General features: G+C 24.3%; 1 protein-coding gene across 3 annotated transcripts in view; it reads left to right on the plus strand.

Annotated features, from left to right (window-relative positions):
• The window catches only part of LOC136976787 (PR domain zinc finger protein 10-like), a 104,997-nt gene that overhangs the window by 45,999 nt on the left and 39,306 nt on the right, over positions 1–19,692 (plus strand). For 2 of the 3 annotated variants that reach the window (XM_067272151.1, XM_067272153.1), the window contains exons 5-8: positions 1,407–1,565; positions 3,567–3,645; positions 10,922–11,071; positions 11,151–11,378. In XM_067272151.1, coding sequence (XP_067128252.1) covers positions 1,407–1,565; positions 3,567–3,645; positions 10,922–11,071; positions 11,151–11,378 — 616 coding nt within the window. The remainder of the gene's footprint in view (positions 1–1,406; positions 1,566–3,566; positions 3,646–10,921; positions 11,072–11,150; positions 11,379–19,692) is intronic. The other variant, XM_067272154.1, reaches the window with a different exon arrangement.

Consider the following 19,692-nt stretch of genomic DNA (forward strand, 5'->3'; position numbering starts at 1 on the left):
TTGTTGACTTAAAAAGTAAATTATTTCATTTTTCGCATATTCATGCAATAATATTACTATAATAAGTGCATTTATGCTATAATAAGTTTATTTAGCTATAATAAGTCAACGTAAGACATGACGAATCGCACGAGACTAGTCGCCAACTATACCGCACAAATTAAAAATTTGCATTAAAAAAATCGCACAAATAAAAATCGCACATAAAAAGAGCGCATAAAAACAGGTTTGACTGTATTATTATAATTTTACATTTGTAATGAAAAATAACCTTCATGAAGTAATTTTTGAAAAGCAAGAATAGAAATATGTGTATTGAAGGAGTTTTTATTTCCCATATTGAATGAAACTAAAATTAATAAAAGATACATAAAATTTGAATAAATAACAAATTGAATGTCAGTTATGCATAACTTATAATGAATAATTTGAATGAATGAAATGAAAGAGAAATTGAAATATACAAACAATTTATTTTTATTGTTTGAGGAAACTATTTTATACTATATTTTCCTTTTGAATTAACTCTAATTTTAAAAAATTAATGTAATTTTTTAAAGTTCCTAACTTCTTTTTAATAAAAAAACTCACCTTTCTAATTTTCAAATTGTATTAAATTCTGCTTGAATGGATGTTTTTTTTTTCTAATTCCAAATATTTTCAGGTGTTTTGGTTCATCATCAAGAAGATATAAACCTTAGAAGGAACTGTTTCTTATAAGATTTATACTTCTGATAAAGCAATAAAGCTTCCTACTTTATGCTCCATGTAGGAAATAATAGAATTTACTTTTTAAATGCTGGCATGAAATTTTGATATGAAATATATATAAATAATAATAATAATATATAATTTTATAAAAATATTATTATTATTATACATTTATCATTCAACAAATAACAAATAATCTAGATTTTGGAATATTTGTACCTAATTAACTTTTATGAAATTAAATAGAAAAAAAATCTTATTTTAATAAATAAGATTAAATTAATCTTATAATATTTTTTAATATTGTAAATGTAAATAGTCTTATTTTCTTATTTTTTATGTTGAATATTTGTATTTAGTTTAAGCTTTTAAATTAGTAAAATTAACATAATTATTTTATAAGAACAAAATGATTTTTCAACGAAATTTTTTGTTTAATTTTTTGATTTTATTAATATTATACAAGTAATTAGTAATAATCTATTTCAATTTTATATAATTTGTTATTGATTCAAGAAGTATTAATTTACATATCAATAATTATTCAATTTTTTTTTATTAGAAATAAATGAATACATGCAAATATATAAACAAAATTCTGTAAATTAAGTTTGGTGTTTATAAAAATTTAATAATGTTTAATTTTAATTTTAATGTTTAATTTTTGAATAATGAATAATGTTTAATTTTTTTAGGGTGTTCATCGTTTTTCTGGAGTACAAACAATATCTCAACCTTTGGTACACAGTTTTGTATCATCAAGTGTGGATCTTGTACCTGCTAACCATGTAGAACCTGGAATGCACTGTGTAGTTGATTCTACTGTAGGACCTAAATTACATCAACATGATGAGGTATAGGAATTTTGTAATATTTAAAATTTTAATTAAAATCAAAAATTTAATTTTCAGTTATTTATTCTTATTTTTATACATAGCTAAAATGTGCATATGTATATAATTTATGTAAAATTTTACAAAAATGGATAAAAAGAAACTTAAATTATAGGAATTACAATTTTAATAAAAAGTTTGATCATTATACTATTGAATACATTAAGTTTTTAATAAATATCAATTTTTGTCCAGAATCAATCAAAAATTGAATTTTAAATATTTTCTTTTATTACATTTTTTAAACAAGATTTTATTTAAAAAAGATTTATCATTCAAACCGTACTAGTTTTAACATGTATAGAATTAGATTTTGTAAACAAATCAATTTTCTTTTCCTTTAGATACTGTTTCTACATATTAATGTAAACAATCCAATTCCTTTATCAATTAAAAACTATACTCCCCAGATATTATTAAAGTAGTTCGGACAAAATTTTGTTAATTTTTATTTTTTTTCTAGATTTTAAATATTTACAATTATTTTATTTAACATATACCCACAGATTCCTGAAACATATATTAATTAATAAAAAGCTAAAAAAAAAACCCTTTAATAAAAGGCGTAATTAGGATTTTGCTAAATTCCTGTTTGCCAACATTTTGTCAAGAAAGTTCTTTTGTTCTGATTTTTGTTATTCACAACTGAATTCAATCATTCAAACTGTCATTAAAAGTCAATATTGTATCTGGTCATTATAAACAATAGACAGTCGTGTAGGTGATTTCTATTTTTGTTTAATTCAGATAATTTATGGACATATCTAATAAAATTATCCTATATATGGTAACTAAAATCCTGGATACCTAAAAAAATATTATAGATTTAAGTCAAATAAAGAAATTTATTTGTAAGTCACTTTGTGAATTGATTGCAAATTTGTTTTCAATAATTATGCTTCCACAAAGAGACCAATTCAAAACAAATTTTTATATTAATATTAGTAAAAAAATAATGATAATAGAAGTTTCTATCTTAGAAATCTAAGGCTGAGACATAAGATTAATGAGGCTGTTTATTTTCAGTATAATTCTCGGCATAGATTAGAATTTCATTTTAAATAAAGAAATTTGTTATTTATTTTTGCACAGATACTTTTATCACATTACATCATGGCTGCATTAATAAATGTTCACAATGCATTGTGGCATTTTCACTTTACCGGATCATGTTTTGGTTGATTATTAAAAGAAGCTCAACACAAATTTTGCTTTGTGGTCTTATTGAATATGTGAAAATGCATTAATGTGCATTTTTGAAAGTGTCATGACACAAAATTTGCATTGTAGCCATATCTGAGAAGTCAGAATGTGTTGTGGTCGATTTTTTCACCCACTGAGCATTTTCAGTCTTTCAGCCTAACATACACTATATACACATAGTTAGAACTTTGTAATTTGGAAAGTTTATGTGATGAATTTCTCTTGTTAACAATTTTTCTGTGGAATGTTGAAAATATGTTTTTTCTTTTACATTTTAAAAATGCCATTATTTAATGAAGTTTAAATTCTACATAACAGAGTTTTGAAAGCTGGATGAAGTAAAAATATCTTATTTTTCATAATGTTAAAACTGGTGAAATACCAATATCACAGTTCTTTCCAGCTTGTGTTTGTGACATGATTTACATAGTTTCTTGACACAATAAAGGGGAACAGAAATTTCACAAAATTTGATTTTATATGAATCTGTTACAATGTAAAGTACATTTCAAATAATTTAATTTTTATAATATTTTTAATATATACTTTAAATTCTGAGTCAAGAAAAAATGAATTAAAATTCTTCATACCCATAATTTATTTTAAATGGTATTTTTATTTATAAACTATATTGATTGCAAATAATATAAAAAATTTTGATGTTTAATGCATATGAAATTTTATTATTTTAAATTTTATTTATGTCATTGAATTATTTTTTCATAAACAATTATTAAATTTTTAAATTTTTCTCTTAAGCCTGTGGTTGACAGTTCTGATAATTATGGTCAACATGTGGATACCTCAACAGATGGTGGATTACATACAACAACACAAGGTTAGATTTTGTTTTTAAATATGTATATTTGAGAACATAGTTTAGTTTTCATTCAGTATATATATAATTTATTTTATTACAAATTTAAGAATTATTATAAAAAAGTTTTGATAGTTTGTGGAAATACACTTCTATTAAATTATTACCATTAAACATGATATCGAAATTTTAAAATAATGTTAACAGATTTTATATAAATTATAATTTATAACAATTTTTAAATTACTGTTTTTTTTAAATTTGATAAAAGAACTTTGTTATTTCAAAATTGCCATTATAGTTTTTTTTAACATGTTAGTAGATATAAAGTTTCAATCTTAAAATAATTCAATCTATTGTTTTATTTTAGAATTTATAGCATTTAGAATAGTACAAAAAACAATTTCTCTGATAACAGTCATAGTAAAAGAAAAAAAAGAGAGAAGTTGAAACAATATATACACAAATAATTTTAATTTTTAATTATTCTGGATATTATAAATACTCTGTATATTCTTTTATAAATACTCTGTTAATTAAAAGATATTATAATATCTTTTAATTAAAATTTTATTTTAAAAATATTTTTTCAAAAATTTATTAGATGCATGATTTAAGGATGATTTTCTCTGAAGATTTTCAACTATGAAAAATGAAAATAAACAATTTAGTTTTATGTAAACCAATATTTCTAAATTAATAATATAAATGTTTATTAATTTAAAAAATCTTTGTTTGGAGTTTTTTTTTTTAAATTTGAGAATATTTCTGTAATTAATTAGCATCTCAGATATAGTATGCTCGTTATGTTAAATATAATCTATGTATACTCCAATATTTTTATATTTAAATTTTGTTTAGAGTATAAAAAACAACTATTATTGGGTTGTTCGGAAAGTAATTTTGTTTTTTTCCATAGAAAAATAAACGCAATATTCTTATAATAAATAAATATTTTATTGAATTATATATTGACCAGTTTGGTCAAACACCTGTTGTCATTGTTTCTGGTGGTAGCATGATTTCACATTCATAAAAATTTTGATCATTGTTTACAAAAAAACTGATCCAAGTGATTTTTGACATTGTCATTTCAAGTAAAAAATTTGTATAGACCAGAACAAGTAATAATCTGAGTGTGCTCGATCTGGCGAATATGGTTGGTGTGATAACACATCCCATCTAAGCTATAACAGTTTCTGACGAGTTACCAAACTTGTGTGAAATTTGGCATTATCATGGTAACTGTTTGTTGATCAATTCTGGCCTTTTCTGTTTGATGATATTACTCAATTTGTTTACTCGATGGCAGTACACATTTGAATCAATTGTTAAATTGTCTGGTAAAAGCTCAAAAACAAATTTCTTTAAAATTCAACCATAGAGAGCATCTCTCATTAATAACATGTGGAACCCGTATATCGAGCTTTGAAACGAAACCAATTCGTTCTAAGTAATAATAAACGGTTCAGTTTAACAGATTTAATCTCTTAGTGATTTCACGTGTTGTTATACGGCAGACTGCTTCAATCAGTACCTTTATTTTGTTTTCATTGGCTTCAAATGGCCATCCAGAATGTGGTGTATCTTCGATATTAAAATTGCCAGAACACAATTTTGTAAACCAGTTTTGGCACTGTCTTTCTCTCAACACATCTTCTCCAAACATGTACCACAATTTTTTTCTTGTTTGAACAGCATTTTGATTTTTTAGTTATAAAAAAGCAAAATATGCCGAAAATGATGCTTTCGATTTTCCATATTTGATGGGTCACCGAAAAAAAAACAATGGTACAGAATCAAACAAAATTTTTTACAAATAAGCCTTAAAATATCATCTGTCGAAGTATATAATGAAAATGTGGTTTAAAATAAAATTGGCTGGTAAAAATACATCTAATTCCTCTAGTAATAAAAAAACAAAATTACTTTCTGAACAACCCAATAAATCTATGTCGTTTATTTTATTAATCAAAAATTTTTAAACTTAAATCTTTATGTTCAAAAGTTTTTCAAATATAAATGTATGAGAAGTACTAAAATGCAATTATGTTACTGTCATGATATTTATTTTTATCATAAAAATTTGTGGAATGCAGAAAGATAAGATGTTTTCAGATTAATATAAGTAAGCAGACCAGAATAATTAATAATTAACGTTAATTTAAAAAAATGGATTTTCAAAGCATATTATTATCTAAAGAATGTAAATTAGAGAAAAATATGAAGTATTATGAAAGAACAAAAATAATTTTAGATTATAAAATTTCTTTATTCATTTTTTTTTTACATATAGAATGAGAATATGATACTGTCTTAAATTTATTTTAATGGCACAAAATTTACATAAATACAATTGCTTTGTCTTTCTGCTTATGGGTGAGACTAAAATTTTATATTTTTTTGGACAAAAAAGATGGTCTTCATTAGAAATCAATCCAAAACTTAGACTTAGTGTGTGTTTTTCCTTTTCCTTGAATCCAAAATGACAATTCCTCTATTTTCTCAACTTTTTGATTTATTTCTTTTTCTTTCTGTTTCTTTGTTATATAATGCTGTTGTGAAAGCTCGTAGCGAAATAAAATTGTTGAAATTTGTATTATTAAAATTCCACAAATTATACAAATCATATTGCTAAATAAAATGTCTATTAAGAAAATTGAATTATTTGAAAATGCTTAAATACTATTTAATTGATGTTTAAATTTAGAAATAGTTAATAGCATTAACATTGTTATAATCATAATATTTCATTAATAAAGTATTATTTATTACCCATGGATAAATATATTTTGAATTTGTTTTCAAAAATAAAATATGTCTAAATCAATAAAATTTATTATTTAAACCAAAATTAAACAAAAACACATATTGAAAAATAAACTAAGTATAGATAATTGATATAAGATATAAATAATATAAATTTTTAAAAGAGATTTGGATTCATTAATAATAAATAAATTATTTTTAATACTCATATTAAAAATATTTGAAATTAGAAATACTTTATATCATTCCTAATAAAATAGTAAAAAATTTAAGGTTTTCATTATGTATCTATTTTAATAAAGTTATAGTAGTGAAATTAGAAATTCAAATTTGAAAATTTTTAAGTTTAATAACATAAAAATTTACTAAATTAGATGATCTCAGAGAAAGTTCAGATGATGATGAACTCAAAATTTCAGAAAAAAATTAATTTTTATAAATGTTCTTATAATTATCTAAAATTGTCATTATTTCATTGTTTCATGATAAGACGTCATTTTTAAAAAATAAAATATTAGGTTTATCACTGAAAAAACTTATTCAGTTGCTGGTAATTATTTAAAATCAAATCTATTTAAATTTTTCGAATTCTTTTTAATTTAAATACAGAAGCCATAATGATTTTTGTCAGTTTTACCTTTACTGGTAATTTAAGAATAATTGGAATTTTTATTATTTAATTATTATTTCTGTTTCTGCACTGGCATATTGTACAGAGACTATATTTGTTCAAGCTATCTTATATTTTCATTTTAAATCAATATTAATTTTCTAATAGATACAGTATCTATTAGACAGTACCTATTTACAGTATCTATATTTTATTTTTTATTGTTAATCACTCAATAAGTAGATTTTTAATTTTTAAAATTTAAATATGAAATTATTTCATATTTCATTGAGAAAATATCAATTTAAAATTTTGAAAAGACAAATAATTTGACATATTTATTAAAAATAATTTCATAAATATGTCAAAGAATTTTATATATATATATGTTATGGACAAAGTGATTAATATGGGCATTATGAATAATGACCAACAAAATCGGGCATTGTAGTAAATTTCAATAGTTTATCAAATTGACCGGTCATCATATGAATACTGCTATCACCTAGTTGGGCAAAGTGATGATAATATATTGAGGAGTGATCATCCGACATATGCTAGCCAATCACAACTTACATCTTAGTTGCATATGCGTATTGCATTTAGTACCAAATTTTAAATTTGTGCGCCAATAGTTAATCTTTCTTCTTTTACAAAAGTAACAATTGTGGAGGAATCATTAAGTGATATGAATAATCGCTTCAACAACCGATTGAACGAGTTAATAGCAGAAAAAGGTGAGAACAATCAAATTTTTATGAAATCAGCATATTTGTCAATGATAGAAAAAGTGAGAGTCAAAAATGAAAGTTACTTCTAAGTTACCAGAAGAATATCTGTTAATAGTACTTTGAAATGATTCACAAAAAATAAATATTTCTAAATGAAATAAGTGGAGTTTTTTTTAAATCAAATTTAAAATTCAGTACTAAACACGATACACACGTGCAACTCAGAGTGCTAATTGGCTAGTGTATGTTGGATGATCACTCCTTAACATATTATTATCACTTTACCCAACTAGGTGATAGCAGTATTCATAATGACCGGTCAATTTGATAAATTAATCAATATTTATTACACTGCGCATCTTTTTTGGTCATTATTCATAATGCCCGATTAATTACTTTGTCCGATTAATCACTTTGTCCGTAACATATATATATATATATATTGTATTGTACTGTAGTTAATTTGATAAAAGTAAACATTTTGATGTTCAAAACATTTTTCAAATAAATTTTTATGCTTATTATACATGAAGCAAACTGTAACTTCTCTTCTTACAAAAGAAATAATAATAATAACTTAATTCTAACAAGCATGAAAGCTTATTTTTGCATGTAGCAAGGATAGTCAGGTAAAAGCAGACAGCTCTTGCACTTGATATTTTTATATCATTAATGATTCAACAGTTTAATTATAGAATTATTTTAAAATTTCAATATGATTTTAATAAGTAATATATTTAAATGAAATTTTTTGTTGTTTTAATTAATAACATTAAACTTTTTACATCTTGTTGTTAAAATAGGTTTCTATCTTTTAATATTTTATTTATTTTTCCAAGTGAATGTTTAAAAATGTACACTAGCTTAATAATATGTTTTGATATCATAATGTATTGTATAAAAATTGACAGGTAAATAGTTTATCAATTGTTTGTTTATATCATTCATTAATACATAGAAAAATTCAAAATTGCTTTATTAAAATACAGTAGAGCCTTAATTATTTGACATAATTGGGATTTTAACTAACATTCTAGTTATAACCGATCTTTGAACTAAATCTTACTGTAATAATATTGAGTAAATTTTACAATTAAGTTAGTTACATGTTTTATGTTGTAAATTATATAATTTCCACTTTTGTCTGTCCATCTGTCTTTTCTTAATCTCGAGAACAGAGTTAGATAGATGAAAGAAGAGACCAGATATGGAAACCTTAGGGGCAGGAGGCCTTGATTGACTATATATGAACTTTTGGTTTGCACTGGAAGTCATGTTATTTTAATTCAAAAGTTTTCCCCTGAAAGCAGTTAATAGATGATTGATTGACATGACTATTTTTAACAGGAAAAGTATGATGTACATGGGTAGTGTTGCCACCTTTACAAAATCGCTGACCTGGATGGCAGGTCAGGTTTGTTTGAACAGAAGTTCCTGATGCATGCACAATGTCATTTTACAATGAAAGAATAACGTGCTAGTGACATACAAGAAAAAAAGGGTCAGCATAAACATAATAACACGGCAGAACGACAGATGAGTTTCAGTGAGTGTGAGGTCTTTCGTTGTTCAAATGGTGTAAATTTATAACAATATTTGCAAGAACTTTGTTTCATCGTAATTTCACAATTTCTATGAAATTCTGGACAAAATTAATAGTTCACCTGGACAATGAGTTAATTCCCAGACTGTCTGGGTGAAAACTGGACAGGTGGTAACACTATACATGGGCAAGACACTACTAATTTGAGTTGAAGAGCATATATTTTAAATTAAATAAATGAAAAATATGATTAAAAATTGCAGCCTGGCATTATGATGATCTCTCAATAAATAACTGCTTGTTTGCAAAGTTAAATATCTCTCAAATGATGATGGAAATAATTCTTAGTAAAGCAGTGTGTAACAAAACAATTTCGAATGATGTATTTTGAGAAAGAATAATTATATTTTAAATAAACAACAAAAGTAGGTGGGAAATAATATTAATAAGAGTTTTATTTTCAAAATATTTACATATTATTAGATTTTACTTTGGAAGCACTAAACTAAATTACCCCAGTATTTGGGTGAGAAGACACTAATTAAATGATAACACCACAAGTCAATTTTAGGCAGTTGCACATTATTTAAATCACATGTTCTTAATAATTAAAATTGTTTTATTAATTTACTATTTCCAAATGGAAGTAACCAAATATGAAGTTAAATGTGTTGAAGTGGTTTTGGTGATGGATTTGTCCGTAGGCAGTGATGTTTGGTTCATTTGCTAAAATAATCATAGTCATTCAAAAGAAATTTGTGGGCTTTTTCAAGTTTTTCTATAAAATATGATGTGAAATAGGTTCATAGGCAGGTATATATGTAAAAAGAAAGATAAATTTTCTGAATGAAAAGCTGAAAGAAAAGAAGATAAAAATTAACAGCACTACAAATCAATACAGACATGTACTGTACAAAGGTCTCATATGGCTATAATGCTGCTACAGATAAACAAACAAAATTTTCTTTTTATTTATAAGATACTCAAAAATAATTAATATATTCATATTTTGTTGTATTTGTTATTTGTTTTTTGCAGCTCAAAAACATTCAGTATTTTAATTAACAATATTATATTTAATATATTTAATTAATGCAAAAAAATTATGTATTATTTCCCACAAATCATTCTCTGAAATTTTATACTTTATTAACTTTTGAATTAATTATTTTTGAAGTTATAGAAGCAAAAAAATATATGATTAATTTTTTAATATATATTTTAAGAAATTGGTTATATATACTTTGAAAATAAATGTTAATGTCAAAAGATAGAACTTATTATTTTGTGTAAATTGCTTAGAGACAAAATAAATCAATATATTATTTCACTATAAATTAATTTGTATAAATTAATGAGTTGTTTTGTTAAAATTTTGAAATTGTAAAAAAATTACATGAAAATTAATATTTCAGAAATTTTGTCATATAATTAAGGTTCTGCTTCTGCTACTACTATTTAAGATTATATTTATTTAACTTTATCACAAAAGTGAAATTTGAAAGTTATTTTATACATTTATTATAATAATAAAAAATAATGACTTTGACTATTTCAAATTAATTCATTTATACTTCATACAGCTTATTTATTTTCTTTTAATTATTTAAACTCAAATAATAGAAAAGATAACTTTTTTTTTAGGGTATAGCCAGCATATAAATGATCTAAGTTCTTGTAACGAAGCTGCTGCTAGTAGTACTGTGTCATCTGTTTTAAATGGTGCTGATGCTTTGGATGGCAGAACTGTTTTAAATAATGCAACAAATCACTTGTTAGCAGCTAATGGTGCATGTAAGCATCTCTTTTTGATAAACATTTTTATTTTTCAGAATGTCTCTTCTAACAATTAGCTAATTGAAGAAATATTTAGTTCTAGCAGCTAGAAATGGTGCTTCAACAGATGATGTTGATGATGTAAATACTTGTTCTGCTGTCAGCAGCGCTACTCATCCAGATTCAACTCGAAATTCCTTAGAGTTATCTGTTCATTCTCCTATAACTGCTGGATTAAATGCATTATCAAGCTTAGTACCTGAAAGTCATCAATCATTAGATCAACATTCACGTCCTCGCCGTGATCTCCGTACAAATCGTCACTGTTAGTAATTTTATTTCATAATTTTAAGGGAAAAATGAATAAACTTTAATAAAATATATAGCAACTCATACAATCATAATCATAAAATAATTTAATTAAACCACAGAATTACACAAAAATAAAAATTTACATTTTTTTGGAAAATCAAAATAGCAATAAAATATACCTGTTTGAACAAATTCTAAATACTTTAATCTTGGAGAGAAAGAGAGAAACAAAATAACTCTTTTTTTCAGTATCTTTAAATTATTTCCAGTTGTGACATCCCACACTTTTCACATCTTATTGTTAATTTAGTAAATTAACAGTAAAAATAATATAATTGGTTAATTAAAACTAATTTCATAAAAATCTGGAATATCTTATATTTTTAGATTCATCATTTTTTCTGTTTTTAGAAGCTTCTTTTTATTAGTAATTGTCAGACTGATATTAAATTACATGTTAACTTTGTAAATTGTATTATTATATTTGTGTTTAATTAATCTGAATAGTTAAAATTGTTGAGGAAAATTTAATTCTTACAATTTTCCTCCTCAACTTCTAATAGAAATGTATGAGAGAGACTACTCATTGTACATCTGCAAAGAACATTGAAGCGTCATCTTGTATTACTATCAGCTATTGCTGATCTATAGTCACTCATTATTAACTGGAAAATAGGAATGAATGCTAAAACTTTTAATCTCTATTAAAACATTAATTTCTACAAAATGTTCATCATTGATGTTTTTCTGTATTTTTGGGGAATTTTTTTCTGTTTTCTATCAAAACAATGATTCAGTTGTGTCTTTTGGATGGCCTCTTCTAGTTTTTTATTGTCCTAGAATCTTAATGTTTTCTGATGGGATTAAAGTTTTTAAAAATGAATTAAAGTTCATCTGTAAGACACTTTTATCATCTGTCTTTTAATCAGTTCTTCTTAACATTGAGAATCTCTATCTGACTTATATCATTAAAGTTTTGTTGCAACATAGATAATATACAATTGTTCTGTATATTTAACTAGCCTTAGCCTTCATAATTTTATCTAGTCCATGTGATAGTCAAAGGCAAAAATATGAGTTCCAGATGTTTATGCTACTTAAATATTGTATACTTTATTTCATTATAAGTTTTCATTATAGTAGTGAATGCTGTTTTTATTCATATAAATATTAATTCTTAAAAGTTTCCTTCTCTAACTTCTAATAGAAATGTATGAGAAACTCTACTCATTGTACATCTGCAAATAACATTGATATCAAACTTTAGCTTGCTCTAAATTTTGAAACAACTGTCCAACAAAAGCCAAATATTAATTGGGCTAGAAATGGCTATTATAATAATAATTTATAAGACAATTTGCAATAGAGTTAGGCATTAGGTGCCATCTCTTAATAAATTTAATAATTATAATTATAATAATTTAATTTAAATAATTTAGAAGTATTTAATAATATAGCCATTTCTAGCCTGATTAATATTCAGCTTTAGTTGGACGACTGCTTTAAAATATATTGGGTTTGATGATGATGATTATTTATCTAAAGTTTGATATCGGTGGTTAATTTATTGCTTACTAAATATGCAATTTTTATGTATATTTAAGAGCCAACAGAATTTTAGAAAGAAGTACAGTATTAAATTCATGTTTTTCTACTAATATTTCAATAAAATTAATTTTAAATTTCTGTTGTATGATTAAGCAATTGGTTGTTTATTAGATACAAACAATTGTCAGATGCAAGCTATATTAACATTTTATTTTCTCTTAATGATTCAGAAATATAGAATTATTAGGAATAATGATCTATAAAATCTTTGTCTAAAAACTAGATATCTTTCAAGCTACAGATATTTACTATGATATACTTCTTGTCTAATTTTGATATAAACTTGTGAACATTTTGTTGGCCTTTCTTTATTGCTAGACTTATTACACCATCACTGGACATAAGATTAGCCTTAGAATATCACTTTATTTTTCAAAATGAATACATTTCTAAATGATTTTCTAAGGCTGATCTTGTGTCCAGTGACAGTGTGATAAGTCTAGCAATAAAGAAAGGCCAACATAGGGCTCACAAGGTTATACTACAGGTATTTGTTTTAGCCTTTTAGATATTGGTTATAAAGATTCAACTTTGGTTTATATATGGAAAACCTTTGATTAAACTGTACAATGTTAAGTTATTTTCATTTACATTGGTGTTTAGTTTTAATTTGACATTAATAAGAAATATGTCATTAATAGAAAATCTACAATAATTATGATTTCATGATTACATACATATGTAAAATGTTTAGAAAATGTTTACATTTATTAGGAACTTTAATCATTTTTGGCAGTCTATTCCTGGTATTTTTTGTAACTTAAAGAAATTCTTTGTAAACAATGTTATTTATGTAATAATGAACACAAAACCAATTACTGGGATGTATAAACAAAAGACAATCTCTGCACAAACATTTTCTAACTCCTCCTGAGTTCTTCAGGTGCAATATTGTAATTTTAAAAGAAACATAATTTGAACTTAGTTCATAAGTTTGAATTACATTTCTTTTAAAATCTTTTATAAATTCAAGTTTGTTCCAAAGGATGTTCCATCAGGTAACCATTATTGCACCTGAAGAAGGAGTTAGAAAACATTTGCTCAGAGATTGTTTGTTTATATACACCAGTAATTGGTTCTGTATTTGTTATTATGCATTTCCTGGTGTAGTGTATTGTGATTTTAATGTTATGTACAGTACAGTAGTATAATCTATATAAAAAAATTTAATAAAAGTAAATATGTTAAGACAAAAGAAAGCATTGCATTAAAAATAATGCAGAGAAATTTTTAACAATGAACATTTCAAAACTAGGTAGATGGTATTTAAAGTCAAGTATTTAATCATAAGTCTATGATGCATTAAGAGTTAAATGGGGAGTTTTTGAAGCCTTTTTGGACTCAAAATAATTTACCACTAAGATTTCAGATTTTTCTAATAATGTGTTTGATATCCTTCTTTTTGGAATCATTAAATATGTCACCAGAGAACCATTTCATTTGTGTAAAAGTGAACTACTTATAAAAGAGCCATTTATATCAATGAATGAATGAGCCTAATGTACTGTTTTATATAAATAAATAACATAAGTCTTAGCTATAATAATGAAAATGTCTGAATAAAAATAATTTTATTTTATGCCTTTGAATGTAATGCCTTCAGTTTTTAAGCTATTGTTTTCTTTGTGATCCACAGAATAGGTTATATACCATATTTTCATGAAATGACTGGCATGCTGCATATGATCGGGGTGACCAGCATGCTGGAAATGCAGGGGTTATCAGCATGCTAGTTAAACTGCAAACTGCAACTAAAATATAAAATTTATCAGATCTAACAAAACTGGTTGTTAATTAAACATTAAAGAAAACATTTTTCCAAGTACAATAAAATATTAACATTATAATTTGACTGACTTAAAATCAGGAAGAGAGTTTTTGTTTAGAAGACAATAAAACAATTAATGACTTATTGACATCAGCAGTAGCAGCAGCAAGTCAGTCAGTGTGGGCTACACTGACCATCTACCCTGACCTTAAAAATAACAGCTTCCTCTCAATTTCACACAAAGCAGATGTTAATGGGTGTAAGTTGAGATAATTTTCAGTAACTTTCTTAATTTTGATGTGTTATTTTGCATTTTTGAATCAAATTACAATAAAATAAACATAAGAAAAGCACTTTCATAATTTCACAAATATTTTATATCTTTAGAAAGAAGGCAAAATAAAGAAATTAAACATATAATCATAGTTTTTGATATAATGCTGACAGTTTTGAATAAAAAAACATTTAATGTGCCCTCTAAAAGAGGATTTGTAACCTCATTTAAACTGGAATTTCCTGAGATAAATTGGCATGCTGGTTTTTACCATATGGAAATATCTGATTTCATGGTCTCCCCAGATAGACCAACATGCCAGGCAATCCATGAAAATGTGGTATCTGTTCCAAGTATAGTCTTTGAAGAAGAAGAAAACTGCCATAGAGTAGCATTTCATTTGCCAATTTCACCTTTTCTTAAAACTGCAGTTAACATATAAGTGAATAATTTGATATCATTTTAAGCTACTTTTTAGATGTTTCTATCATTTTAAATTGATTTTTGAAAATTACAAACTTCCCTATAAAAAACATGACATTACTTTGATAACTATCAAGAAAATATGTAATGAATCTAAAGGATAAAATTCCTAATTTTTTTATGAACTAACTAAAATCAATTATTAAAATCAATATTTTCCAATTTTAATGTTAATTTTTAATGAATTATAAATATGATATTGTCTATAATTATTTTATTAATATATGTGATGTCAAAATTGGAAAAAATAAAATTTAACATAACTTCGATAAAAATTCTAAAAAGATGATGAATATTTAGACTATGATTAAATAAATACAATTGTTTCTTATGAATTTTTTAAAATTTATAACTGAATTGATTACTTTAATATTCATTACAATAATGTAAATTTAATAAAAAAGATTAGCAATACATACAAGATTAAAACAAATTTATTATTTTCAATGTTTAATAATTATGAATTAAGGTGATTATTATACTTATACATACACAAATTACATGTACAATTTACCAATCCATATTTGTATTAAACGATGTTAATGTCATTTGTGATAGTATGACATTACCACCATATATATATGTATAATGGATTGAATATTTTATTTGATTTGTTGTTTTTAATTACCAGCCATTCATTTAGTATTAGCATTACATAAGTTTGATATATACTTTCTTTTCTGCATATAGTATGATTAACTGAAGTTGTATTAAGTAAGTAAAAGCTGAAGATATTTTTTATTTTGCCAAAGATTTGTATATAATTGATCAAATAGCCAACAACACTTGGAAAAAAATTTTCCTGCATTTTTATTATGGCTTTTATTAATACAAATGCATTTCATTTATAATAGTGCATCAAATGTTAATGATTTAGACAATTTATTTTAATAAGTTGTCTTTTAAATTATGAGTATAATGAATTGGAAGTGTATGTGCTTGTAATCATAAAAAAAATGCCATCATTTTTATTTACATTACATCAATGGTTGTGTGTTCAATAACATACAAATTTAAATTGCAGAATTAATAATCTTATGATTAATGAAATGAGATACTTATAATTAATTTATATTATATTATATATTATATTTCATATTTTATTAACTGAAATTTGCATTGTAATAAATGTAATTTTTCTTACAGTTTAAATGTGTTAGCTTTACAATTTTACACATATGTGATAGTGATGTTCAGTATTATGAAATCTGTAATCAATATAAATTAAATGATATAACAGTTGATATTGTCAAAATATTGATTATTAATTGGTAAAATTTTATATCAATAACAACTACTACAAATTACTTAAACATCTATATTTCTAAAGCATATATTTACTTAACTTTGTTTGTATGCAAAATTAATTTTGCTAATTACATTTTAACATTTATGTATTTTTATGTTTGCTTAATAGAAATTTATAACAATTGTCAGTTTTTCATTTTCTATTAACATATGATAGCTTTTGTTAGGATTCTTCTACTCTGATTTTTATCCAGTCAAATTTAATATTTTATATTATTGGAGTTTTTAACTACATTCTATCAGAGGTTTAAATAGTGGCATACTAAAGAGAATTAAGCTAAGATAATGTTAACTGTGACCAGGTTTAGAATTAAAAGAATGACAATTTCTGCAGTAAAATTACTACTGTTTTAAATAATAAAAAATGTATTACTTTTTATTTATAAAATTTAATATTTAATAATAGCGTATTTCTTTATTTGCTTAACTTCTTAAACAAAATCTAATCATTCACTAATAATCTTAAGGAATTTTTTTTTTTTTTAAATGTTATTGCTTGCTGCTATTAATTTTTATTAAATTATTCTGTTTCAAAGACCTAAAAAGCCTACAAATTTTATTAACTCTAGATCTAAAAATAGGAAAAAACATTGATTAATATTTTGGACAATACCATATACAAAAAAATTAAATATACTTAAAATATAATAAAAAGATGCAAAACTTTGTTGGAAAATAGAGATATCAAACAGAAACTGCTTGTTTATACTGTTTTTAAAATCATCATTAGTTAACCTTTTTTTTTCCTAACCAATTACAACAAGAAATTTAAAATTTTGGAAAGGATTAATTTTTAAATTCAAGTTTAAAATTGTTTACACTTGAAATTTGTCAGCTAATCAAAAGCAAATTTTAATTTCCAAACATTTAAGTGTACAGGAATTCAAGGAAATCAGTTAGAAATTGTTTAACTGTTGTTGATACTGAATCAAAATTAACATTTAAATTACAAACAAATGAAATTTGTTGACAGTTTCAAATTTCATTAGTAGTGGACCATTAAATTAATTTTATTTTGTAAATTTTGACAATTCTCGATATTAGTAATATCGAATGTCAATAATAATATTAACTAGTGTTCATTTTTCAGACATTATATTGGAAAATATCATGTCAATAGTCTAATATTACATAATATTGAACACCACTATTACATAGCACACACAATACAGTGTGTTCCATATAAAAGTGGCCTCTGTCATTGGTCAGTGGTTGAGTAAATTATTGTAATCTTTGTATTGGAAAAAAGAACAAAATAAAATCAGACCCCCAAAAATAAAACTCTCAAACAGTTTTATTCACAAAGCATGGAAACATTCATAACTAATGCTTCATTCTTTAAGTTGGCCTAGTTTTATTCAATCAGTGAATGTGGTCAGTTTTGTGTGGGACACCCTGTATATAAATATATATATATATATATATAAAACTAATATCATAATAATTTAAATATGATTATGTCAAGTGTTACATGATATCAGTTTTCTGAGTCAGTTGGAAACAAAGCTGGTTCAATGTTTGTTTTTTGAAATATTTTCAGAAAATATTGGTTATTTAAAATCCATTTCATATATTACCGATAAGTTTAAAATAAATATTATGTTATTTGATAAAATATTTGGTATTTTTGTATTAATAATTTTTCTAATAATAATCATAAAGGAAAGTACTGTGTATATATTTTCTAGATCAAGCTTAAAATTTCTTGATGAATCACACTAAATTATTTGATAATTATTGTTTTATTATTTGATTATTCATTTATAAATAATTGCAATGTGGACTGACCCAAATTTATAGGGTTCTCTCTATCTTACACTTATCAAAATAAATTTACTGTTTTAATATTTATTAAATTTAATGTATAGAAGTTTTAGTTTCCAGATTTATAGAGATGTATATTATTTTCTGTCTGTAAAATGTCTAGTAATATTTTTAATAAGTTTTTTTAAAGTGATATAATTTATTTTAAATTGTTTTAAATATAACAATATTTGTTTTGGTTTCTTCTTTTAATTGCATTTATATAAATGTTAAGAAAACTTATTCTTAACTGAAAATAATTACTATAATAATTTATAATTATAATTTTCTTTCAAATTTTTGAAAGCATCACTTTTTTTTATTAAAACTTTTGTCTTTTTAACCCAGTAGCGTAGCGTAGTGGGGGTGGCACTTTAAGGGGGCGGCAAAATTTCACAATAAATAATAATAATACCTAAATAAGGGGGCGGCGAAAATTTCCTCCGCTCCGGGCGGCTGACACCCACGCTACGCCACTGTTTTAACCTTACTGATTTAATAATTAAATTTACTGTTCTGAAGTACATAGAGCTTAATGTTGCAATTATTAGGATAACTTTATAAATTATCATTTGTATTTTTAACACATTGATCCTCACCTTTGAATATACAGTGGAATTCAGTTAAGAAGTTTCCACATGAGAAGTTTTTCCATGTGGAAAGTTTAAATTTGAAAAGTCCCAGTTTTTCCCCCATAAGATATGTGTAAATTTTTCCCATATAAAATTTTCCCATGTAAGAAAACTTTCTAAGCACAATAGTTGGAGATCCTTATCCATGACCAGAAAATGGATTTGCTTCAGAAGTTTTTCACCTGCATCTTATCAAAAATTTGGGATTGCTTATAAATTAAACAAAACTATTTTTATACATTTCAACTACCATCTTAGCCTGCTGTAATGCTCCATAATGCCATTGTACATACCCATCTCCAAAATTACATAATGTGTATCCTTGATCAGTCCCGTAAAGTTTCACAGTTGAAATTTTACAGCCAATCAAAACCATGCTTTCGACTTCCAAATGTTAAATGGGTGGGAATCCTCTGAAATTCGTTAGAAATCTGACTGTAGATAATAGATT

Source organism: Centruroides vittatus, unplaced genomic scaffold (assembly GCF_030686945.1).
Source record: "Centruroides vittatus isolate TY-2023 unplaced genomic scaffold, ASM3068694v2 contig_425, whole genome shotgun sequence".
In the NCBI taxonomy this organism is placed as follows: domain Eukaryota; kingdom Metazoa; phylum Arthropoda; class Arachnida; order Scorpiones; family Buthidae; genus Centruroides; species Centruroides vittatus.